We start from the raw sequence: 26,154 nt of genomic DNA on the forward strand, positions 1-26,154 counted from the left end.
TGCTATGACCAGTGTGTTCTCTTGGCAAAACTCTGTTAACCTTTGCCCTGCTTCATTTTGTACTCCAAGGCCAAATTTGCCTGTTACTCCAGGTATCTCTGGACTTCCTACTTTTGCATTCCAGTCCCCTATAATGAAAAGGACATCTTTTTTGGGTGTTAGTTTTAGAAGGTCTTGTAGGTCTTCACAGAACTGTTCAAATTCAGCTTCTTCAGCATTACTGGTTGGAGCATAGACGGATTACTGCGATATTGAATGGTTAGCCTTGGAAACGAACAGAGATCATTCTGTCATTTTTTTTTTTTGGACTTTGGTTAATAATAATGTAACAATATTGGTTCACTAATTGTAAGAAATGTACCATACTACTGCCAGCTGTTAACTGTGTGAGTATAAGGGGTGGGGGGTAGATATGGGCATTCCCTTCTACTCTTTGCTCTGCTCAATTTTTCTGTAAATCTAAAGTTGTTCAGAAAATTATAGTTTATTCAAAAAGTAAACATGAGGAAAGGGGACTAGCAGCCAAAAAATAGAAACTCAAATGTCCATCAACTGATGAGTAGAACAAAATGTGGTCTATAGAATTTTATTCAGCAATAAAAAGAAACAAAATGTTGATCCATGCTACAACATGGATGAACCTTGAAAACATTATGGTAAGTGAAAGGAGTCTGAATGGGCAAACCTATTGGGACAGAAAGTAGATGAGTGGTTGCTGGGAAATAGGGGCAGGGGAAATGGAGAGTAACTGCTAACAGATACATAGTCTGAGAGCTATGAAAATGTTCTGGAACTAGATAGTTGTAATGGTTTCTCCTTTACCTGGGGATATACTAAAGCCAAGAATTGTATACTTCAAAGGGTAAGTTTTCTGTGAATTATATCTAAATAAAATTGATGTACAAAATAATGTTGTTTAGTTGTTCAGTTGTGTCAGTGGCTCTTTGTGACCCAGTGGATTGTAGCCCGCCAGATTCCTCTGTCCACGGGATTTCTCAGGCAATCCCACTAGAGTGGGGAAGCCATTTCCTCCTTCGGGGATCTTCTTAACCCAGAGACTGAACCCATGTCTCCTGCATTGCGGATTCACTTCTTTCAATATCACCTCCATGTCTCCTCCACAGGTGGATTCTTTACCACTGAACCACCTAGGAAGCCTATACAAAATACATCAATGTAAAAAATAAAGAGCTGTATCAATGAAAGGAAAATAACTGAGTTCTTTGGAAACAGAAATCAAGTTTATTATGGCAAGTAATTCTTGAAGGGAAAAAAAAAACATGGGCGAGGTGACTCTTTGTCCCATCCGATTCTTTAGTGTTGCCTCACTTTGTGCTCATGAAACACTGCAACATTTAACACGGGACCCATTGCATAGTGGCAGATTACTTCTTTCCTAACACTGAATAGGCTTTTTTCTTAACACTGAATAGGCTTTTTTCCTGAACAAATCTATCAGGGCTTCACAAACACCATCCATCCTACTTTGAAAAACCAACCTTTCTAAACTACAATACAGAAAAGACAGATATCTAATTTCTCTCTATTTCACTATGAAAATTAAAGGCAATTTGGTTATTGAAAGTTACGGTTGATTCTAATATTAGGACATTCTGAGAAAAAACAAATCTTGTTCTCCTTTCTCATCACAGTAGGCCAAGCTGCTAGACATTCAAAGACAGAATTCACTTCTTTCAACATCACCTCCACATTGTATGGCATTCCTAGAACTGGGAAAGGCCTTTCAAAGAAATCTAAAAGTACAGGTTTCCACCTATACTACTAATCCAAAGGAGATATTTATTCAATTTGTAGCCAGCAACCAAGCCCACAGATGTTTAAAAGCCTTTTAGCTTTATTTTGCTGGTAATTCCCTTCAAACTTCATAATCTAGGAATTAGAGACCCTTTCAATCCCTGGTCTTCCCTCACCTCTGGAATGACTCTTCCTCCAGCTATCTTAAATTCAGTACCCATGTTCTTGCCCTTTCACTAAAAGCTGGAAAAGGCCTAGGAAAGAACCATTTGTTTTAAGAAGTTGTGCAGAACCTTGAATATTTATCAAATCTTGCTGGAAAAGGAGAATTCACATTTACTGAAACTCTATATTCAGAGTGCTTTAAATATAATCCCTGGAACAATTCAGAGAGATTTGCATTTTATCTCCATTTTATGAATAAGGGAGCAAGGGCTCCGAGAGATTTGGTAATTTATCCTATATTACTCAGTAAACTATAAAGTTACAAATGAGCTATGCCTAAATCATGATTATCATTACCCTGAAATCATAATACCCTGAACATTTTCTATGGGTAGCAGAATAGCGGCCCATGTTATTAATTTGTTAGTTAGATTTCCATTATAAAAATAAAGCCTCTTGAAGATATAGACTGACGGCTCCAAAGCCCTCTGAAGCACAGGTTAAACTGGTAATGTCTCTGATGAATGAAAAATTTCACTTTGGGAAAAATAAGAACAAAGAACAGAACAATGTATTTAAAATAACATATAAATAACATAAAAATACAGTAAAAAAAAATTAAATTAAAACAGTAAGATGTCAGTCCATCCAGAAAGGCAAAGGTTAAAATGTGTTAGGTTTGGAAAAATGGGTACTTTCATATACACCTGTATCACAGCAGAAAGGTATAGCCAGTTGGGAAGGCAATTTATCTATCAGTATCTATTAAGAACTTTAAATGTGCATATCCTGGAAGCCAGTGATTCCACTCTTACGCATCTCTTCCAGAGAAACACTGTCACATAAAAACAAAGAGGCACACATAATGTTCACTGCAGCACTGTTTTCAATGTCAAAAACAGGAAACTATTAGTTCATTTACCACAGCAATCAACCACATCACTTGTCCAGCTCAAAACCCATCAGCCACTTCCCAGGGCTTTCAGAATAATCCAAATGTTTTCCTCTTTACACCAAATCTTTTTCGCAGAAGCAAAAGGCCTGGCCCTGGCTTACAACTCCAATCCCATCCCATACCCATCTCATACCTGGCTTTCTAACCTTTCACCACCCTCAACTTCTTCATGGTTTTCCAGCATGCTACACTGGTTCCCACATAAAGGCTGTCTCTACTACTTGCTCCCTCTGTGTAGAAACTGCTCCCTGACTTTGCATGAATGACTCCTTTTAACTCTATTCTCAACTTAAAAGCCACCTCTGGCAACCTGGATGAATCTTGAGGGTACTATGCTAAGTGAAATAAGTTACAGAAAGACAAACACTGTAGGATTTCACTCATATGTGGAATATAAAAAACAGACATAATAAATAAACGAGCGAAACAAACCAAACAAAATGAACACATGGATGCAAACAGCAGAGCAATGGTTACCAGAGGCGAAGGGGATCAGCTGTATGGGGAAGGATGGAAATCAAATTTCTGGTGGTGAGCACACTGCAGTGTATACAGAAGTGAAAATACAATGTATGCACGAACCTAATACAATGTGAAAGGCGAATTTCACCTCAATTTAAGAAATAATTTTTTTAAAAAATATGACAATTCTCCCGAATTATACTATAGAAACGCAATCCCAGTTAAAATCCTACCAGGCTTTTTGAAGAAACTGACAAGTTAATGACAAAACTTATATTGAAAACAAAAATATCTAAAATAGCTATAACAACTCTGGAAAAAAAAAAAAAAAAAGAACAAGCTTAGATTATTTACACTACCTAATTTCACAATTTCAGTTCAGTTGCTCAGTTGTGTCTGACTCTTTGCGACCCCATGAATCACAGCACCACCAGGCCTCCCTGTCCAACTCCCGGAGTTTACCCAAACTGATGTCCATCGAGTCAGTGATGCCATCCAGCTATATCATCCTCTGTCGTCCCCTTCTACTCCTGCCCCCAATCCCTCCCAGCATCAAGGTCTTTTCCAATGAGTCAATTCTTCGCATGAGGTGGCCTAAGTACTAGAGTTTCAGCTTCAGCATTAGTCCTTCCAATGAACACCCAGGACTGATCTCCTTTAGGATGGACTGGTTGGACCTCCTTGCAGTCCAAGGGACTCTCAAGAGTCTTCTCCAACACCACAATTCAAAAGCATCAATTCTTCGGTGCTCAGCTTTCTTCAAAGTCCAACTCTCACATCCATACATGACTACTGGAAAAACCATACCTTGACTAGATGGACCTTTGTTGGCAAAGTAATATCTCTGCTTTTGAATATGCTATCAGGTTGGTCATAACTTTCCTTCCAAGGAGTAAGCATCTTTTAATTTCATGGCTGCAATCACCATCTACAGTGATTTTGGAGCCCCCAAAAATAAAGTCTGACACTGTTTCCCCATCTACTTCCCATGAAGTGATGGGACCAGATGCCATGATCTTCCTTTTCTGAATGTTGAGCTTTAAGCCATTTTTTTCACTCTCCTCTTTCACCTTCATCAAGAAGTTTTTTAGTTCCTCTTCACTTTCTGCCATAAGGGTGGTGTCATCTGCATATCTGAGGTTATTCATATTTCTCCTGGCAATCTTGATTCCAGCTTGTGCTTCTTCCAGCCCAGCATTTCTCATGGTGTACTCTTCTGCTGCTGCTGCTGCTGCTAAGTCGCTTCAGTCGTGTCCGACTCTGTGCGACCCCATAGACGGCAGCCCACCAGGCTCCCCTGTCCCTGGGATTCTCCAGGCAAGAACACTGGAGTGGGTTGCCATTTCCTTCTCCAATGTATGAAAGTGAAAAGTGGAAGTGAAGTCGCCCAGTCATGTCCGACTCCTAGCGACCCCATGGACTGCAGCCTACCAGGCTCCTCCGTCCATGGGATTTGCCAGGCAAGAGTACTGGAGTGGGTTGCCAATAAGCAGGGTGACAATATACAGCCTTGATGTGCTCCTTTTCCTATCTGGAACCAGTCTGTTGTTCTATGTCCAGTTCTAACTGTTGCTTCTTGACCTGCATACAGGTTTCTCAAGAGGCAGGTCAGGTAGTCTGGTATTCCCATCTCTTTTAGAATTTTCCACAGTTTATTGTGATGCACAGAGTGAAAGGCTTTGGCATAGTCAATAAAGCAGAAATAGACTTACTCTAAGGCTAAAGTTACCAGGACAGTGTACCATAAAAATAAAAAAAAAAGACAATGATTCAAGGTGTTTGAAATATATTCTCAATAAAATAACATACCTTCTTTTTCTCATATTTTCTAACAAGCTTAATAATTTTTTTAATTTTTATTCTTCAGCATTTCAGAACATCATTCTGATTTAAAAAATTTTTTTATTTATTTATTTTTGGCTATGCTGGGTCTTCATTGATGTATGCAGGCTTTCTCTAGTTGCAGTGAGTTGGGGTGGCTTATTGTGGTGGCTTCTCTTGTTGCGGAGCACAGGCTCTTAGAGCCCACAGGCTTCAGCAGTGGCATATGGGTTCAGTAACTATGGTGCATGGGCCCAGCTGCCCAGGGCATGTAGAATCTTCCTAGACCAGGAACTGAACCCAGGTTCCCTGCATGGGCAGGCAGATTCCTAACCACTGGAGCACCATGGAAGTCTCATTGTGATTTTTAAAATTTATTTTTAATTAGAACATAATTGCTTTACATTTTGAGAACTTCATTGTACGTTTCCTGAACCTTCATGTCATATATGGTAGTAGTTATGGAATAACTCAGTTTCATCTTCTTTCTCTTTTGAATGTTTCCTAAAATGTTTCTCTTTGTTCCTCCTCTCAATGAATTTGTTAATTCATAACATGTTTGAACTCAAGTATTAACTTAAATAAATTCTACATCCCTTTGGTGCAATGGGGAAAAAAAAGACAATGAATCAAAATAATGTCCACGGAAACACACACACACACACGTACAGACAGGTGATTTTTAGCAAAGGTGCAAAAAGCTTATTCAAAGGGGAAAAGAGTTTTCAAGACATAACAATAGAATAATTAACTTGAGATGGATTGTGGTACTAAATGTGAAGAGCTAAAATTATTAAGTTCCTAAAAGAAAACATAGGAAAGATCTTTGTGATACTAAGATTATCAAAAAGTTCTGAAACAGGTATGCATATGCTCAGTCATTTTGACAGTCTTCTGATATTTAACAACTATTAACTCTTCTTTAAATCTCACCTCATGCCTTTCTCTTACTATCTGAATATAGTTATGCTGACCTGGCCTTCAGAAGGAATAGGAGAAAAGTAATCCAATATATACTTACTTATACACCTACTATTTATATAAAGACTGTTAAATTATCAGAAGTTTTCTGTAATTATATTTAAAGTACCCTGTCACTTTTTAGTTTACATTGAAAAATAAAGAAGTTCAAAAAACCCAAGATGGATTTAATACCAGCAGTAAAATCAACTCTAAAATTAAAAGTTCTATAATTGAAATCTTTGAAATATATTTCAAAGTGAATGGCTGAATTTCCATTACAGTGACTACCAGTAAGGCTTAGAATCTGACTCTAAGAATAAGAGAGAGTCTCAAATAATTTCTTTGACTCAGAAATTACAAGTAATTTCTTACAAGTCTCTACCATAATAAAGCTCTTATTTCCCTTAATAAAACAGTGACATATTTATTTTTAAAAATTTTTGCTATTATCAATAAAATTACATCCAAGCAATCAGCTGAAGTTCTAAGGGAAAATGATAATGTTGAAATAAGTTTTACCATTAAAAAAATTATTTTTAATTGGAGGATGATTGCATTACAGTATTGTGTTGGTTTCTGGCATATATCAACATGATACCACTATTATTATTAAAATTTTCATGGATGAGAATTTCAGCATATGTAAACTCCAAAATAAGTTTGCAAATCATCTGTCTACAAAAAAACAGTCATAGGAAATTACATTTTATTGAATGAATGCCAAGGGTTTTATATTATTGATTTACTGTATTTATGTAGTCTATAAAATAAATACTATTTTAAAGGATACACTGTAATTCATAAGAAAAGTAATGCAAAAAATAGATGCTTGAAGTACATCCAACAAGAAACTTATTCTCACTTTTATCATCCAGTCCTTTTGGCGATACTTCTAGTGTTATGGACAAACTTGATCTTCTTGGAAATGTGTTGTCCATCGCTTTTCTGTTTCAGTCACAGTAGCTATAAATAGTTGTTTAAGAATATCCTTATCTAAATTCCTGCCTGTAAACAGAACAAAATATGGTATGATTATATTATGCTTATTAAAATGACACAGTTTACCTATCAAGTCTAGACCATTAAATGCTTGATAATCTTGAGAAATTTATGAAAACAATAGTAATTAGTGAGTCCTTCCTTAACTTTCTAATTAAGTCCCTGAAAACCAAGCTGACATTTGGATTAATCACTTTTCTAAAAATATTTGAGCTTCCCTGGTGGCTCAGAGGGTAAAGCGTTTGCCTGCAATGCAGGTAGACCTGGGTTCGATCCTGAAGAGTAAAGGGCAGGACTTCTCTGATGATCCACTGGTTAAGAATCCGCCTGCCAATGCAGGGCACACAGATTCAATCCTCCTTCACAAGATCCCACATGCTGCAAAGCAACTAAGCCTACAAGTCACAACTACTGAGCCAGTGCTCTACAGTCTGTGAGCCACAGTGACTGAAGCCCACTCGTCTAGAGCCCATATTCCAAAACAAGAAAAGCCACCACAGTGAGAAGTCCACGCACCGCAACTACAGAGCAGCCCCTACTTGCCACAACTAGAGAAAGACCACATGTAGCAACAAAGACTCAGTGCAATCAAAAATAAATAAGTAAATCAGCTCTGCTTTCTACTAAAAAAAAAAGCAAAGGAATTAATAAGTTCTTATGATGATATCACATAATTAGCACAAATACGTTAACCACAAGCTTATCTGAATTTACAAAAGAAGTTAAGATTGGCTAACACTGCTTAGGTAGCCCATTATATCCTTCTCTCCATTTTTTAAAAAAATATTTATTTGTTCATTTATTTGGCTGTACTAGGTCTTAGTTGTGGCGTGCAGGAACTCTTAGCTGTGGCACATGGGATCTAGTTTTCTGATCACGGTTTGAGAGTGCAGAGTCTTAACCACTGGACCACCAGGGAAGTCCCTAATTTTTTTTTTTTTTGCTTTAGAAATTTAACTGTCTATAAGGGAAAACTATTTGAAAAAAAAAAAGATATGTATGTACATATATATATATATATACACACACACATTACTTTGCTGAATTACTTTGTCGTATGCCTAAAAATAACACAACATTGTAAATCAACTATATTTCAATTAAAAAAAGTTAACTGTTACTTACCAATAAGGACCAATCGGTTTGTTCTCTCACTGTCGTCTTCCCAGTTCACTGGTGTCTCCTCCAGATCATATAGCTCATGGACACCCTGGACAATCACTTGTTGCGGTTTGTCTTTGATTGACACTAGCCCCTGCTCAGAGGAGAACAGCCAATCAGCCACAGTTTGAATTTAAAAGCAGAAATTGAGCACCAATGTTAATGCATTAATTATCCCTATTTCTTTTTAAAATACATAATCATAAAGAACATATTGTTAAAATTCCTTAATTCCAGTTATTTGTGCATTAAAGTTTCCTAAGGCCTCCGATTTTTAAAACATGTTTCCACATAATTTTTTTTAAAAACCCCTATTTCTACTGATAAAGTTAATATATGTATTAAGATGTGTATTCAGTGTTATCACAATGAAAAACTGAAACAACTAAATGATAAAACATGTTAGGTATCAAATTCTACCTATTATTCTACTTTTAAGGACTTTATACTTATTTCCATTTTAGTAGGAAAATTTGAGACATTAAAGGATTTTGATGATAATATGTTTTTGAATGAGTTGCATTAAATGAAGTAGATAATGATGAAATAAAGGAAAAGAAAAACTATTGTTACTTATCTGAATAAAATCCACTTTATATTGATTTGTAGAAATAAAGAGCAAATTATCTAATAAACTGGCTCCTATGGGAATGATACAATTTCTCTGAAATAATATTTATTAGTTATACATATTTATTATAAAATAATACAATACTGAAAAATAATAAGAGACAAACCACTGTCATTACCACCTCACAATTCCTGTGTATTTTTGGTAATATTCATGTATTTTAGGTGTATGTTCTTCCAGTTTCCTTTACTTGTGCCGTTTCGTTTTCTACTTTTTATTTTTATTATTATTTTTTTTTCGTTTTCTACTTTTTAAAGTTGAGTTTCAATACGTAAGAATAAACATTTTGAAAATAATTACCTAAGCATTAATCTTATATAAAGTCTTTGAAGTATCAGCTGTTACTAGAGTTCACATTTTAAACATACTGATTATTACAAGACTAATACTTTGTAAGAGCAAAGAGAAGGAACTCTATGAAGAGAAAGGCTGTGTTGTCTCAGATGCCCCAGTGTTGCTGTGATGAGAGGAAGGCCAAAAGGAGAACCAAAGAAAGGAAGAACCAGAGAAAATGTCACATATCTAAGAACAAGATCTAAACTGGGATGGTGCAGAATGAGCCACTGAACTCTCTACAGAGTGGTATATATGACTGCTTAATTCTAGGTAACCACCCTATACTCACTAGGGATAAAAGCAGTTACAGAATGAAATATGATCTTTCAATTAGGATCATAGAATGCAGATGGGGACAGAATCACGGAGAAGCAGCAGACCTGGCTTAGTTCCTCTGCATGGGAATGATCTGGGAGTACACTGGGATTCACCTGTGTTCCTTTGCAGTGCCAAACCCAGGTAGAGCCTGCACAGGAGGTAAAGAAATCTAAATACTTTCCCTGTCACTCTAGTGACCCCAGGAAGTTGGCTGCTAACCAGAGAATCTAGTTACTAACAGTAATGATAATAAATAGCATTAATAAAACCCTAAGCACATTTCTGAAAACAGAAGACTGCTCATTGGTTAAGCACACAGCCTAGAACCCACAGCTCCCTGGAAAAAACACCTGTGTGACATAATAAAGTCAGATAAACATGAATGGATTTCCAAATATAGAGCAAGAATTCTTTTAGTCCTTCATAACTTTGTTGCACAGTATATCAGATGTTTAGTGTCTGCTAAATGCACCACGAAGCATAAGGTTCGGCTGTGGTAAGCTTTCCTCTGTTAATGAAGCTCTCTCAGAAACAGTAACACAAGAAAACATTCCATTTTCTCTGACTGACCACAAGTTGTATGCCAAAGGGAGGGAAATTTCAACAAGTCAAGCTCATTAGCCAGATAACTGCTCAGAGCGCCTGGAGTAGAGAGCAAGGGGGGATGTTCCAAGGCATGCAGCCTGTTTAGCTCAGCACCCGGTGAAGCTGTGCAAATAAACCATGCTCTTACGCAACTATGCAATGACTTTCAAGGCTTCTTTTCAGAAATGGAAATAAGGAAAAATGAAAACACACAAAGGTTATTTGAACTAAACCTAGCGCTTGTGTTTTTGACTAACTATGGGGCTCTTTTGTAGCAGCCAAGACAGTGACTTTACCCGAAAGTATGAAACCGTAAACTGTGTACCACACCTTCAGTCGTATGACCTCCATGCAGGCGTCATCCCTGTTCCTCACATTCTTTTCCCACAGAAGATCCTGTATCAAGTGACATATTTTAATAAGATCAACCACTGCTCAGAAGAACAGCTACATGGCAAAACAATTGATAAATCATTAATAAGTTAAAAGTGCATTCACCTGAATATAAACATTTAGACTTTCTTCCTCTGCATTTCCTGGTACTTCAAATGTGACTGTAATAATACTCTGTAAATCAAGAGACAGTCAATAATGATTTTTTAAATAATAATGTCAATCTATTTTTTTTTTTTTAATCACAAGTTTCAAGATGAAAAGTAAGGAAACATTCATGGACATATGTGTTGCCTTAACAATTGTATTAGGTATAACTTTTTCACCATAATTGTTGATTTCTGATATCAGCAACTCCACGTTCTATATTCTGTAGCTAGTCAATGGTTTAGTATTTACACAGAGAAACTCTTATGAAAAGATACTCATTGTTTAATGCATTCTTCACAAGATTCTCAGCACTACAGGGAAGGTTAATATAAAGAGTGTATCAGCTATGCACTAAATAAGGCACGTTTGTCTGAGTCATTTTATTTCATCTCATCATTTACTCATGACAACAAACTGTGGATTAAAGAGAATGATTTCCATTTTATAAATTGGGAAGGATGAGGCTCAGAAAAAATAAACTACCCAGAGCCAGGAATAAAACTCAAATGCAAAGGTTCTCTGGGAAATATAAACACAAATTGAAAGATTCAGTTTATCTCTGACTGAACATGTTCCAAAAGAAGAAGAGTTCCAAGAGATGAGAATGAGTTTTAGAAGGTTGACATTAACATTTATAGAATGTTAACTTTGAGATTTATTTTTTCTCCTGATCATGATAAATCTCTCACTGACCACTCTAAGCAATCAGAAGCTTAAGATTTCCTCTAGCTGAGCACATAATTAAAATCCAAACCTCCATTTGCCACAGTAACCCAAAATTTTAAAATTAATGATAAAAATACACAAGAGCTAAGCATAACACAACAAAAGCACAAACCCCATCTTGGAGGATAAGATGCTCAAGCCAAGCTTTAAAACAGACAGAAAGAATACACCAATATACAGCATTGCATAACTGCCTAGAAACACATATCTTAACATTACAAATCACACCTAAAAATCCATACAGAAATGTACAGCAAATCATAAAGCATATCAAAATACACAGCAAAAGATTGCCAAATGAAACATAATTTGTTAATTTCAAAAGACAGCAGTAATTTAACCTTTAAAAATGCTTAATATGCATCTTATTCAAGTTGGATAACTTGGCTTTTAATGTTGGGAATGTCTCAATATAGGACTCAATACTGTATCAGGAACGATTTTTGCTTTTGGCAAGTTAGAGATATGATGGTATTTCTAAAGAATAAAATTAACTCCAATGTGAAATTTCTAAAAAAGGTTTTAAAAACTATGACAATGCATCATGGGACTTGAGGGAGAGAGACATTTTAGAACCAGATGTTTTTCTGTACCAATAAACTCTTCTCATATTAGACAAATCCTAAGAAGATGAGGTGGCTCAGTGGTAAAGAATCCACCTGCCAATACAGGTTCAATCCCTGGCTCATGAAGATTCCCTGGAGAAGCAAACAGCAATTCACTCCAGTATTCTTGCCTGGAAAGAATACTGGACAGAGGAGCCTGGTGGGCTACAGTTCATGGGTCGCAAAAGAGTCAGATAGACATAGCAATTAAACAACAATAAAGAAGATGAAACCCATAAATGTGCAGTGCAGAAGATGAGGGTCACAACTCAAGAGTTCACCCCTGGCTCTATTAATAAGTATACATAGATTGACACCTGGGTTTTCTCATCTACCTTTCCCTGTTCAAACCCAGTTCCTCTTTATCAGAATGAACAAGAAATCCATGAAAAACAAATGCATTAAACATCATTCAGGGATAAAACTTTAATGACATACATAATATGTTCTAGGTATTACCCATTTCAGACTTTTTCCAGTTTATTTTGAATCTAAAATTAACTCTCCTTTTCCTGTACACAGAAAGAAGGAGAAAACTGAAGCAGTAATTCAGAAGACTAAAGCAAAATAAGGTACTGTCCCTAAAATAAAAATAGGAATAACTCTTAAATATTAGGATTTTGGTCTGTTTGTTCTTTAACCTACTGGGTTATCTCCCTCAGTTTCCCACTCTTTTGCAAACAATATCTAACATGTAGTAACACGCTGAAACTCTAGTACTTTGGCCACCTCATGCGAAGAGTTGACTCATTGGAAAAGACCCTGATGCTGGGAGGGATCGGGGGCAGGAGGAGAAGGGAACAACAGAGGATGAGATGGCTGGATGGCATCACTGACTCGATGGACGTGAGCTTGAGTGAACTCCGGGAGATGGTGATGGACAGGGAGGCCTGGTGTGCTGCGATTCATGGGGTCGCAAAGACTCGGACACGACTGAGCGACTGAACTGACTGAACATGCGGTAACTTCCGTATCTTTTTTATCTGGAAAACTAAGCCCCCTAATGTGCTTAAATGCAAAACCTCTCTCTCCACTTTCTACTCCTCTAGCTTCTTTCCTGTGACTCCTCTGCTGTGATATCCTGCCACCAGCCACACAGCTAAACATTTGGTGTTTTGATCCAAATCCATCTGCCTTCTAGATTTCCCTATTTCTATTATTAGTAATAGGTCCCTTTTGTCCATTTAGGCTTGTTTCCCATCACTACTGTCTTTCTGTACTGCTCACCATCGGTTAGTAAGGCTATCCAAGCAAGCCAACCTGTTTCACAGTACTCACTGTCTACCATTTCTGTTCTCCCTGTAAATAACAGAGATCAGGCCCTCATCACAGGGTATTTGGACTTCTGCAGTATCTTCCTGCTTGGTCTCCTGACTCCACACTCCAATCTAGCTTACTGGACACTGTCCAATAGTACAGAATGAATTCTCTTTGCCTAGCAAATCAAAGCCTAATTAATACCTTAGCTCAAATTCTAATACCAAGCATTCATCAGGACTTCTGCTCTTCTGGAGCACTGTTACTTTCCCACTTTTAAAGATCTGGACTGCTCTTTTCCTTATATCTTCCAGTCCAAAAAAAAAAAAAAAAACACACAAAACCCAAAAAGCCTCCTAGTTTAAGGTTTCTTGTTGGCGTATAAATCAGAATAGCAGTTATAACTCTGGAAGAAGAAGGGTTAACGACTGGGAAGGGGCAGAAAGAAATTCTCTTAACACTTTTGGAAATCTTTATCTTGATCTCAGTAAGAATTACAGAGATATCTGTTCGTGTGTACATACAAATACACATGCACAAATACAAATAAAGATGCATTGACTTGCAAACTAAAAACATGTATGCTTTACTATACGTTAAAAAAAACAAAACAAAGATCTGTCTTTCATGAAGCCTCAGATCCACTAAATCAAATGAGACTGTTCATGTTACTGAATCTCACAGTCCTTGGTCTGCAATATTATATTATACTTTGCCCTATGTTGATATACCTAAAGTAGGAAAGTACATCAGAATCTTCTGTAGAGCTTTTTAAAAAAAGAAAGAAGGACAAAGATTGGGCTATCCCATTTCTTGATTATAAACTATACTACAAAGCTATAGTAAGCTCTACGGAACTGGTACAAAAAGAGACACATAGATCAAGGGAATAGAACAGAGAGCCCAGAAATAAATTCACACTCATACGGCCAATCAATTTACAACAAAGGAGGCAAGAATATACAACATGGAAAAGATAGTCTCTTCAGTAAATGGCAATGGAAAAACAGAGCAGCTACAGGCAAAAGAATAAAACTAGCCCACTTTCTTATAACACAAACTTGAAATGGATAGAAGATTAAATTTAAGAGCTGAAACCAAAAAACTCCTAAAGGAAAACAGAGGCACTATACTCTTTGACATAAGTCTTGGCAATATTTTTTTGGATCTATTTCCTTAGACAAAAGCAACCAAAACAAAAATAAAGAATGGAACTACATCAAACTAAAACATTTTTGCACAGCAAAAGAAACCTTCAATAAAATGAAAAGGCAATTTGCAACTGATTTGTCTAATACATGATTAATATCCAAAATACATAAAGAATCATACAACTCAGTATCACAAAAAACCCAAACAATCTGATTCAAAAATGAGCAGAAGACCTGAACAGACATTTTTGCAAGGAAGACACACAACACAGATGGCCAACAGACATGTGAAAAGATGCTCAACATTACTAAGCATCAGGGAAAAGCAAATCAATCACAATAAGATATGACCTCACATCTTTCAGAATGGCTATTCTCAAAAAGACAACAAATAATAAGTGTTCGTGAAGATGTGGGGAAAACAGAACTCTCATGCACACTATTGGCAGAAATGAAAATTAGCACAGCCACTAGGGAAAACAGTAATGAAGCTTCTTCAAAAAAATAGGACTACCATTTGTTGCTGTTCAGTAGCCCAGTCATGTCCAACACTTCCACTTCTAAGAAAATGAAAACAGTAATTCAAAAAAGATATATGCCCCCTAATGTTCATTGAAATATTATATATTTACAATAGCTAAGATATGGAAACAGAAGTGTTCACCAAGAAATGAATGCATAAAGATGTGTGTGTGGGTGTGTGTGTGTGTACACATGCACATATGTATGTATACACACAACAGAATACTACAAAACTATAAAAAGACTGAAATGTTGCCATTTGTGACAGTACGGATGGGCCTACAAGTATTATGTTAAGTAAAATAAATCACACAGAAAAAGATAAATACCATGAATTCACTTATATGTAGAAACCCAAAAAGCAAAACAAACAAACATGCATAACAAAACAGAAGCAGACTCATAGATAACAGAGAACAGACCGCTACTGCTAAGTCACTTCAGTCATGTCCGACTCTGTGCGACCCCAGAGACGGCAGCCCATGGGGCAGCCACCAGGCTCCCCCGTCCCTGGGATTCTCCAGGGAAGAACACTGGAGTGGGCTGCCATTTCCTTCTCCAATGCATGAAAGTGAAAAGTGAAAGGGAAGTTACTTAGTCATGTCCGACTCTTAGCGACCCCATGGACTGCAGCCTACCAGGCTCCTCCATCCATGGGATTTTCCAGGCAAGAGTACTGGAGTGGGGTGCCACTGCCTTCTCCGGAGAACAGACTGGTGGTTGCCAAAGGGAAGGGTCGGGGGATAGGCAAAACAGGTGAAGAGGACTAAAAGATAAGAACTTTCAGTTGTAAAATGAGTCATGAATATTCTATTAAGAAAAGTTTCTCAGAGAAAAATGACACAAATGTGGTAGTATAGCTCCCCATAAATATGAGCCAAAGTGGAGACAGGTAAGTATGCTGTTATCATGGCCCTATTAAAATTGATTCAAAAAATTAGTGACAATCTCAAGCAAAAGGAGAGAATGCAAGACGAACTACTCACTCACAGGCCCCCTTCTCACGGTGTTTAAATGGAAGAAAGAAGTTATCCTAGCTCCACCATACACAAGTTGCTTTCAAAAAAGGTGGGTACAGTGAAAATACATTTTGTTTCTAGCATCTTTCCTGCCTTTTCAAAGTCAGTTTTTATTTAAATAAGCCATGGATGTCTATTCCAGACTTTTCCTTAATCAGTTAGTTAAATATACTTGAAAATAGGCTGCATAAAGAACCTCTAGGCCACTTTTATATAGTAATTCTCATCAAAAGAACTAATCAAAATATGTTGACTGACATGTAGAATGGAGAAGCCAGAAAGCATGATTTTAAGATTTTAAATAACTCTGGTTTGATGAATTCTTATTACTTATTAAGAAGCTAGATATAGATGACCTCAAGAACATTTAAATTATGAAAACTATCAAAACAGTTTAAAAATGCTTTTTAAAAAAAGTTCTAATAATTCTAAACAGAACAAGGTAGTTAAAGATGATTTAAAAAAATTTTTTTTTTTTACCTGATCAAGATGAGGTTGTGTTGTTGGCACATGTTGAAGTTTTTTCTGCAAACTAAGAATAACTGATTATAAATTCAGAGCTAAACATATTTCTCATTTTACTTTATATATTACTTAGAGACACAAAGCAAAATAAGAGAGAATTTCCACAGCTAAATCTGTTACATAGTTCCAATTTTACATGCTGTTTACATATTCTAATAGACAAATGCTAGTAGACTGCTTACAAACCTCTCATAAAAATGTACATTCATTGACATACATACATATACACACAATATAGAGAAAAACTAATCTTAACTATTTTGTGTGGTTAAATAGGTTTCTTATTTCCAAAAGACCTAATATAGGCCTAGGATAATATATCTAAACATTTTACAACTGCTGAACATTTCATCTACTCTCCCCTTGAAAATAATGCTTGAACCTAAAGAAAATTAGAAGAATAAGTTTTTTCCATATCAATGTTTTCCCTTGAATGTATCTACTTTAAAAAAATTAACAGTATCCATAAATGTAAGCCTTCTATTCAGTCAGTTACCAGTGGCTGAGAGAATACTAAAAGACTCCTAAAAATACATTGTTCTGATATAAAAGGAGCTAAAGATCAATATGCTATAACAAATTACAACCCTAACAACTGCAGCATACCTTCAGAGACTGATGGGGGTAGGTTGGAAGGAGGAAAAGGACTTAAAACCTTGCAGATGTTTTGCCTTGGAGAACAGTGAGGGGTAAATTAGTAACACCAAGTTTAGGAAAGAGAAAAGGCTTGTAGGAACTGTTGAAGGGAATGAGTCTCCTTGGGGGGTCTCAGTAGGGACAGTGTCAAATTAAATCCTTCCCAGCTGGTTGCTCAGGAAAGGATTCTCTTGTTAAGCATCTAAGCACAAAGAAAAGTTATGCAAAGACCTTATCTAGAGCAGGGCCTTCATGTTAAGTAGTTATTTCTTTTAAGCATCACTAACGCAGTAAGTGTAGAATGAAATTACCTTGGAAACTTTGAAAAAATTCTATGTTCTTTCCCTGTGTTTAATATTTAATATTGGACAATAACTGCCTACAACTTCCACAGGCAAGAAAAAGTTTTCCTCTACAAGTCCCTGGGTGGGTCTGAAAATTAGACAAAGATTAAGAAGAGAAAAGCATATACATTCATTTAATAAGGGTTTTGGTTGACAAAGGAAACTTCACAGTGAAATGAAGACCTGAAGAAAGGGTAAACCTGGGTGTTTCTGTGCTAGGTTTGATGAAGAGTGGAAAGCCATGGAGATATGACAGGACAGAGGATGAGCCAAGTGAGGTAAACTACGGGAAACTCAACAAGGCCTGTGCCTTGAGATTCCCTCCATCTTCAGAGATAAGGATGCTCCTTTCCTTTGGGTATAGAGAGGTTACCGCTCACATAAGTCATACCTCTCACTATGACTCATCTGCTTCAGAGGAAATGGGAGAAAATATTTGCAAACCATGCATCTGATAAGGGGTTAATACCTAAATTATTTAAGAACACCTACATTTCAGCCACACACAACCACACACACACACAAAAATAATAATCCAAATAAAAAATGGGCAAAGTATCTGAACAGACATTTCTCCAAACATAATATACAAATGGCCAACAAGTAAATGAAAAGATGCTCAATATCTAATTGTTATAGAATGCAAATCAAAACCACAACGTATCTCATGCCCACTGGGACAGCTACTACCAAAACCAACAGAAAATAGCAAGTGTTGGCAAAGATGTGGAAAAATCAGAACACTTATGCACTGTTTGTGGGAATGTAAAATGGTGCAGCTGCTATGGAAAACAATATGATAGTTCCTCAAAATATTAAAAATAGAATTACCATATGATCCAGCAATCTCAGTTCTGGGCATATATCCAAAGAATTTAAGGCAGGGTCTTGAAAAGGTATTTGCACACCCAACCCATGATCACTGCAGAATTATTCACAATAGCCAATAGAGGTGAAAGCAACCTAAATGTCATTATCAATGAATAAATGGATAAATAAAAAATGACATATACAATGGAATATTATTTAGTCTTAAAAAGGAAGACACTATTGTCACATGCTACAAAACAGATGAACCTTGAAAACTAAGTGAAATAAGTTAGTCACAATAAGACAAATACTGTATGATTTCACTTATTTGAGGTATCTAAAGTTATCAAATTCTTAGAAACAGATGACAGAGTGGTAGTTACCAGGGGCTACAGGGAGAGGAAAATGAGGAGTTGTCATCAGACTGGTTTCAGTTTTGCAAGATGAAAACGTAGATCCATTGCAAACAATGTGAATATACTTAACACTACTGAATGAACTGTACAGTTAAAACTGGTTAAAGATGGTTAAAAAAAAAAAGATATCAATGACCAGGGAAGAACTATTTGTTCTTTCCCTTAGCAAAATGATTCCCTGGGGAAAGAGATAGGAAACTGATCCATTGCTACAGGAAAAGGAGTGCTTGAGGGAATACCCCAAACTAAAGCTTTCTATGTATTTCATGTGTTTTCTCATAGGGAGAATTACACACAGTGGTTGGGAAAGAAATATTAACATCAAATCTCTAAAGTTAAGTACCACTTACACTGTAACTTCTGTAGGAAAATACATGTGATTTCCAAACATCCAGTTAGCAAAACTTTCAAGAACATAATCATTAGGAATGATCTAGAACATCAAAGATGTGACAGGAAGCATAAATCAAATGTGCATATGTATAAGTCATTCTTTTAACACCTATAACTGTAGGGGAAAAAAAATACATTAAAGTAAAAGTGACCAAAACAGGACAGGAAACATACCTTATTCCAGAGAGACTGTCAAAGGCATGAAGATCTAATACTTTTGCAAGGTCAACTCTAAAAGTAAGAACACCAACGTGAAGTGTTAAATTCTGTAAAATATAATTAATAAAGAAAAGCAATCTCTATTTTGCCAGAAATGTAGACATAAAAATTAATTAATATATACTATTTTGGGAAACACATAATATGACAGGCAAGGAACAAAAAAGCTTTTGTAAAAAATTTCCATGGGATTTATGCATAAAAATTTAAAAACAGAATCAATGGTTTTAGACCAAGGCAGAAAATTATTTTGATTATTGTTTCAATAAACTGTTGTGGGTTTTTTAGTTTGTTTTTACTTAAATTGTCTTTTCAGTTCTAAAAACTTGAGCTTTTCAAACTAGATTTTTATAGCAAAAAAAAAAACTGGTAAAAAGCTTAAACTTTTCAAAAGTAGCAGTTTACTACTCAAAAGATGAAATGAGCAAAACTGAACAAATGTAAAGAACAAAGTAGTATAGGAACATTATCTTTGGAATTACTGTATTTCTTTTACTCCATCTTTCATGATACAACGAGTAGTAGCGTAAGAATATAAGCAGTCAAATAATCAAGACATAAATATTTATTCTAGGACCCTTATCTACATCCAAAGAAGTGGTTTGATTTTATTTCCTTCAGACGGGGTTGCATATAGACTGAAACTTCCTGTTAGTGCTCTATTTGCATAAACATTATTTCTGTTAAAATTATTTAGTGGTAATTAAGCCTTGTTAGGAAAGCAGAGATTGAAGTCAGAAGAGGTTATCATATCACAATCAGCATTCAGTTCAGTTCAGTTAAGTCACTCAGTCGTGTCCGACTCTCTGCGATCCCATGGACTGCAGCATGCCAGGCCTCCCTGTCCATCGAAAACTCATGTCCATTGAGTCGGTGATGCCATCCAACCATCTCATTCTCTGTCATCCCCTTCTCCTCTCACTTTCAATCTTTCCCAGCATCAGGGTCTTTTCAAATGAGTCAGCTCTTCGTATCAGGTGGCCAAAGTATTGCAGTTTCAGCTTCAACATCAGCCCTTTCAATGAATATTCAGGACTGATCCTTTAGGATGGACTGGTTGGATCTCCTTGCAGTCCAAGGGACTCTCAAGAGTCTTCTCCCACACCACAGTTCAAAAGCATCAGTTCTTTGGTGCTCAGCTTTCTTCACAGTCCAACTCTCACAACCATACCTGACCACTGGAAAAACCATAGCCTTGACTAGACGGACCTCTGTTGGCAAAGTAACATCTCTGATTTTTAATATGCTGTCCAGGTTGGTCATAACTTTTCTTCCAAGGAGTAAGCGTCTTTTTATTTCAAGGTTGCAGTCACCATCTGCAGTGATTTGGAGCCCCCCAAAATAAAGTCTGCCACTGTTTCCACTGTTTCTCCATCTATTTGCCATGAAGTGATGGGTCCAGATGCCATGATATTTTTTTTCTGAATGTTGAGCTTTAAGCCAACTTTTTCACTCTCCTCTTTCACTTTCATCAAGAGGCTCTTTAGTTCCTTTCCACTTTCTGCCATAAGGGTGGTGTCATGTGCATATCTGAGGTTATTGATATTTCTCCCGGCAATCTTGATTCCAGCTTGTGCTTCATCCAGCCTAGTGTTTCTCATGATGTACTCTGCATATAAGTTAAATAAGCATGGTGACAATATACAGCCTTGACGTACTCCTTTTCCTATTTATAAAGAATAGTGATTGAGTTCTAATTTTTATACCAGCCTATAAAACAGTAAGGGCTTCCCTGGTGGCCCAGCAGTAAGGAATCTGCCTGCAGTGCAAGAGACGGGAGCTCCATCTCTGGGTTGGGAAGATCCTCTGGAGAAGGGAATGGCAACCCTTTCCAGTATTCTTGCCTGAAAAGCGGACAGAGGAGCCTGGAGGGCCACAGTCCAGGGGGTCACAAAAGAGTCGGACACGAGTGAGCAACTAAACAACAACATGAAACAGTAAAGGACAGTGATTTCTCCACAATCAAAGCTACAAGGAAGACATGTTTGAAGAAAAATGACAACAGTAAGATCAGGTTTCAAAATTAGACTCCAGGGATATGCTGAACATTTATTAAATTTTCTGACAAGGAAAATAAAACTTCATTTGAGAAAAATTTTGTCAAAATTTTTTCAAATATAAAAACATGTAAAAACCATCTCCTTTAACTTAGAGCTGTGTCTGCTTTGTTCATTCTCAATATTGTGTCATATATTCATACTTGTAGCAACAAGCGTCTGTTAAATTATGAACCTTATCCTGAAACAAGGCAGACAAATTCCCATCTTATTAAAAGAAGGATACTCCAAAGTTCTATGTTAACAGACTGTAATATTTCAAATTCTTGACATTCTAGATGAGCAGAATTAGGAAAATAATCAAGCAAAGAAGTAAATGTTCCATGAAAAAATTTCTGAATATCAATTTACATAAGAGACCAAAGCCTAATATTAAACATATTTCCTTTCATACCATCACAGTTAAGCAAATATTTATACTGACAGGTGACAAGTGAATGAAGTTTTTCACCAAGTTTGTCATCTTTAACTTAGGAAATAGCTTAAAGTTTTAAAAGTTTACACATGCTAACTGTGTGAATATAAAAATTCAGGCAAACTAAACACAAGCTTCTAAACAATCTATAGTTTTCACCACAACAGTGTTTTTGAGAATACATAGATAATTCTGCTTTATACCCAGATTCTTTTGATATTTCCAAACAAGATGGTATCAATAAAAGATCTAGACAGGATAAATTGTACAGAGAACAAAAAGTACCAAAGTCCTTCACTGTATCTCACCAGATTCTCAAAGGAGAGGAAAAGAGAAAAGTCTGAGGTTCCAGATGAAAGTTATCATGGACTTTCCCCAAATTTAGTACCACCATCAAAAAACAAATTTCTTCACTCATCCAAGGCATGTAACTAGAAAACTAATTTTCATGGCATCAAATTTTATTTAATTTCTCCCTTCAGAGATAAAAACAGCAGATGTTTTCCAAAACATTAATATAGAAAAAATAAATAAAAAATAAAAAGACTATTACTGCCATGTAAAAACTGAATGGCAGAATGAAGCAAACAAAGAAGAAAAAAGTTTCAAAGCTCATAATTTCTCCTAATTTCTTGAGCTATCATGCCAGAAGTACCTAATCTTTTCCCTATGAGGAGCTTTCAATTATCCCTATGTCTAAAGACTGCTTTATGTAGCCTAAGACTAGCAGCAAGAGAATGGAAAAGGAAGAGGGCTCTGGCTCTCTCAGGGAGGGAATTCCGCTCCTACTGCAGAAGTATCATCGTCTTTTCAAAGTCCAGTGAGTCAGACACACGAGCCACCAGACCATCCCAGATCTACGAGTAGTTGATAACATCTAATAGTAAGTCTTAACTTCTAGAGCTAAATTTCCAAATGCCTTCCCAAGTGGCATCTCAAACTCAGTGTTTACAGAATGGAACTAATCCCCTTTACCAAACCCAGTGCTCTCACTGTGCTGTGTGTCCTAAGTTGCTTCAGTTCTGTCCGACTCTTTACCACTGCATGGACTGTAGCCTGCCAGGCTCTTCTATCCATTAGATTCTCCAGGCAAGTTGGGATGCCATGCCCTCCTCTAGGGGATCTTTCTGACCCAGGAATCAAACCCACGTCTCTTGTGTCTCCTGCACTGGCAGGTAGATTCTTTACCACTAGAACCACCTGGGAAACCCCACTCCAAAGTTGCTCCTCCTTCCTGAATCTCCTAACTTGGAGAATAGCACCATATTCAAGAATAGCACCATATCACAAGAGTCATACTGCCTTTAAAATCCTTCATGAATAACTTGCTGCCTACAGTAGAAAATCCAAACCATGAGTCATGGCATTCAATACTCTTTGAGGTAATTTCTTCATCTCCATAGTCATATGTCTTTTCCTCCTGCAACATAATATTAACACAATGTGTTTTGTCCATTCTAAAATATTCACAGCTTCCTGGAATACAAAATCTTTCTTATGCCGAGAAAGACACTACTACTCTGGTCCATTTCAAAGTGTTCATGGGATTCTCAAGGCAAGAATGCTAAAGTGGTTTGCCATTCCCTTCTCCAGTGGACCACGAACAGAGTTTTGCCAAGAGAACTCACTCTTGGCAAACACCCTCTTCCAACAACACAAGAGATGACTCTAAACATGGACATCACCAGATGATCAATACCGAAATCAGACTGATTATATTCTTTGCAGTCAAAGATGGAGAAGCTCTATACAGTCAGTAAAACAAGATGGGGAGCTGACTGTGGCTCAAATCATGAACTCCTTTTTGCCAAATTCAGACTTAAATTGAAGAAAGTAAGGAAAACCACTAGGCCATTCAGGTATGACCTAAATCAAATCTCTTACAGTTATGCAGTGGAAGTGACAAGTAGATTCAAGGGATTATATCTGATATACAGAGTGCCTGAAGAACTATGGACAGAGGTTCGTAACATTGTACAGGAGGCAGTGACCAAAACCACGCCCCCCAAAAAGAAATGTATAAAAGCAAAATGATTTAAGAAGCCTTACAAATAGCTGAGGAAATAAGAGAAGCAAAAGGCAAAGGATAAAAGGAAAGATATACCCATTTAAAGCAGAATTCCAAAGAATAGCAAGGAGAGATAAGAAAGACTTTCTAAGTGAACAATGCAAATAAATAGAGGAAAACAATAGAATGGGAAAGACTAGAGATCTCTTTAAGAAAATCAGAGATACCAAGGGAATATTTCATGCAAAGATGGGCACAATAAAGGACAGAAATTGTATAGACCTAACAGAAGCAGAAGGAGAAGGCAACGGCAACCCACTTCAGTGTTCTTGCCTGGAGAATCCCAGGGACGGGGGAGCCTGGTGGGCTGCCATCTATGGGGTCACACAGAGTCAGACACGACTGAAGCGACTTAGCAGCAGCAACAGAAGCAGAAGATATTAAGAAGAGGTGGCAAGAATACACAGAAGAACTATGTAAAAAAGATCTCAATGACCCAGATAGAGCCAGACATTCTGGAATGCGAAGTCAAGTTGGCCTTAGGAAACATCACTACAAACAAAGCTAGTGGAGGTGATGGAATTCCATCTGAGCTATTTTAAATCCTAGAAGATGAGACTGTGAAAGTGCTGCATTCAATATGCCAGCAAATTTGGAAAATTCAGCAGTGGCCACAGGACTGGAAAAGGTCAGTTTTCATTCCAATCCCAAAGAAAGGCAATGCCAAAGAACGTTCAAACTACCACAAAATTGCACTCATTTCACATGCTAGCGAGATCATGATCAAAATCCTCCAAGCTAGGCTTCAACAGTACATGAACTGAGAACTTCCAGATGTACAAGCTGGATTTATAAAAGGTAGAGGAACCAGAGATTAAATTGCCAATATCTGTTGGGTCATAGGAAAAGCAACAGAATTTCAAAAAAAACATCTACTTCTGCTTCATTAACTATGCTAAAGCATTTAACTGTGAAGATCACAACAAACTGTGGAAAATTCTTCAAGAGATGGGAATACCAGACCACCTTACCTTTATTCCAAGAAATACGTATGCAAGTCAAGAAGCAACAGTTAGAACTGAACATGGAACAATGGACTGGTTCAAAATTGGGAAAAGAAGTACATCAAGGCTGTATATTGTCACCCGGCTAATTTACCTTATATGCAGAGTACATCATGCAAAATGCCAGGCTGGATGAGGCACAAGCTGGAATCAAGATTTCCAGGAGAAATATCAATACCCTCAGATATGCATATGTTACTACTTATGGCAGAACGTGAAGAGGAACAAAAGAGCCTCTTGATGAGAGTGAAAGAGGAAAGTGAAAAAGCTGGCTTAAAACTCAACATCCAAAAAATCAAGATCATGGCATCCAGTCCCATCACTTCATGGCAAATAGATGGGGAAACAATGGAAACAGTGACAGATTTTATTTTCTTGGGCTCCAAAATGACTGCAGATGGTGATTGCAGCCATGAAATTAAAAGGCACTTGCTCTTTGGAAGGAAAGCTATAACAAATCTATGACATTAAGAAGCAGAGACATCTCTTTGCCAACAAAGGTCCATATAGTCAAAGCTATTGTTTTTCCCGTAGTCATACTTGAATGTGAGAATTGGACCATAAAGAAGACTGAGCACGGAAGAATTGACGTTTTTGAACTGTAGTGCTGGAGAAGACTCTTGAGAGTCCACTGGATTGCAAGGAGATCAAACAAATCAATCCTAAACAAATCAACCCTGAATATTCATTGGAAGGACTGATGCTGAAGCTGAAGCTTCAGTACTTTGGCAACCTGATGCGAAGAGCTGACTCGCTGGAAAAGACCGTGATGCTGGGAAAGATTGAAGGCAGGAGGAGAAGGGGATGACAAAGGACAAGATGGTTGGACGGTGTCACTGACTCAATCAATGGACTTGGGTGTGAACAGGCTCCGGGAGATGGTAAAGAACAGGGAAGCCTGGCACAGTCCATGGAGTCACAAGGAGTCGGACATGACTGAGTGACTGAACAACAACAACTCTGGTCCATCTGGAAAACTCCTATTCGTTCTTCAAGATTGAGATCAATGATCACCTGCTGAGTTAAAAGTTTCTGACTCTTCACCAAGAAAAGTTGAAAAGTTGTTCCTCTATCTTCCTACTCTTATAGGATCCTGTGTATTTAATATTCCTATTGTAAAATAGTATTTAATATATTTGTTTTTAATATATTCTGATCTTCTTAAAGGCAGAGTTTTTACCTTACATATACACTGTTCAAATTGTCAATATGCCACGAAATGTATAGCAACTAGTGGAAGGCTCAATAAATCGTTGAATTGATTAACTTATTATCGATCAATTAAACTTTGGT

The 26,154-nt window shown here is 36.9% G+C and overlaps 1 protein-coding gene across 2 annotated transcripts in view; it reads right to left on the bottom strand.

Annotated features, from left to right (window-relative positions):
* Positions 1-675: 675 nt before the first annotated feature.
* Positions 676-26,154, bottom strand: part of ZNG1A (Zn regulated GTPase metalloprotein activator 1A) — a 52,150-nt gene continuing 26,671 nt past the window's right edge. The window contains exons 10-16 of one of the 2 annotated variants that reach the window (XM_070375801.1): positions 19,273-19,329; positions 16,455-16,506; positions 10,650-10,718; positions 10,482-10,547; positions 8,246-8,375; positions 6,984-7,126; positions 676-1,157 (exon numbers count right to left, since the gene is read on the bottom strand). In XM_070375801.1, the coding sequence (XP_070231902.1) occupies positions 7,020-7,126; positions 8,246-8,375; positions 10,482-10,547; positions 10,650-10,718; positions 16,455-16,506; positions 19,273-19,329 (481 nt within the window). In that variant the 3' untranslated portion in view covers positions 676-1,157; positions 6,984-7,019. Of the gene's footprint in view, positions 1,158-1,234; positions 7,127-8,245; positions 8,376-10,481; positions 10,548-10,649; positions 10,719-16,454; positions 16,507-19,272; positions 19,330-26,154 lie in introns of those variants that run through there. The other variant, XM_005900014.3, reaches the window with a different exon arrangement.

Source organism: Bos mutus, chromosome 8, assembly GCF_027580195.1.
Source record: "Bos mutus isolate GX-2022 chromosome 8, NWIPB_WYAK_1.1, whole genome shotgun sequence".
Taxonomy (NCBI): Eukaryota; Metazoa; Chordata; class Mammalia; order Artiodactyla; family Bovidae; genus Bos; species Bos mutus.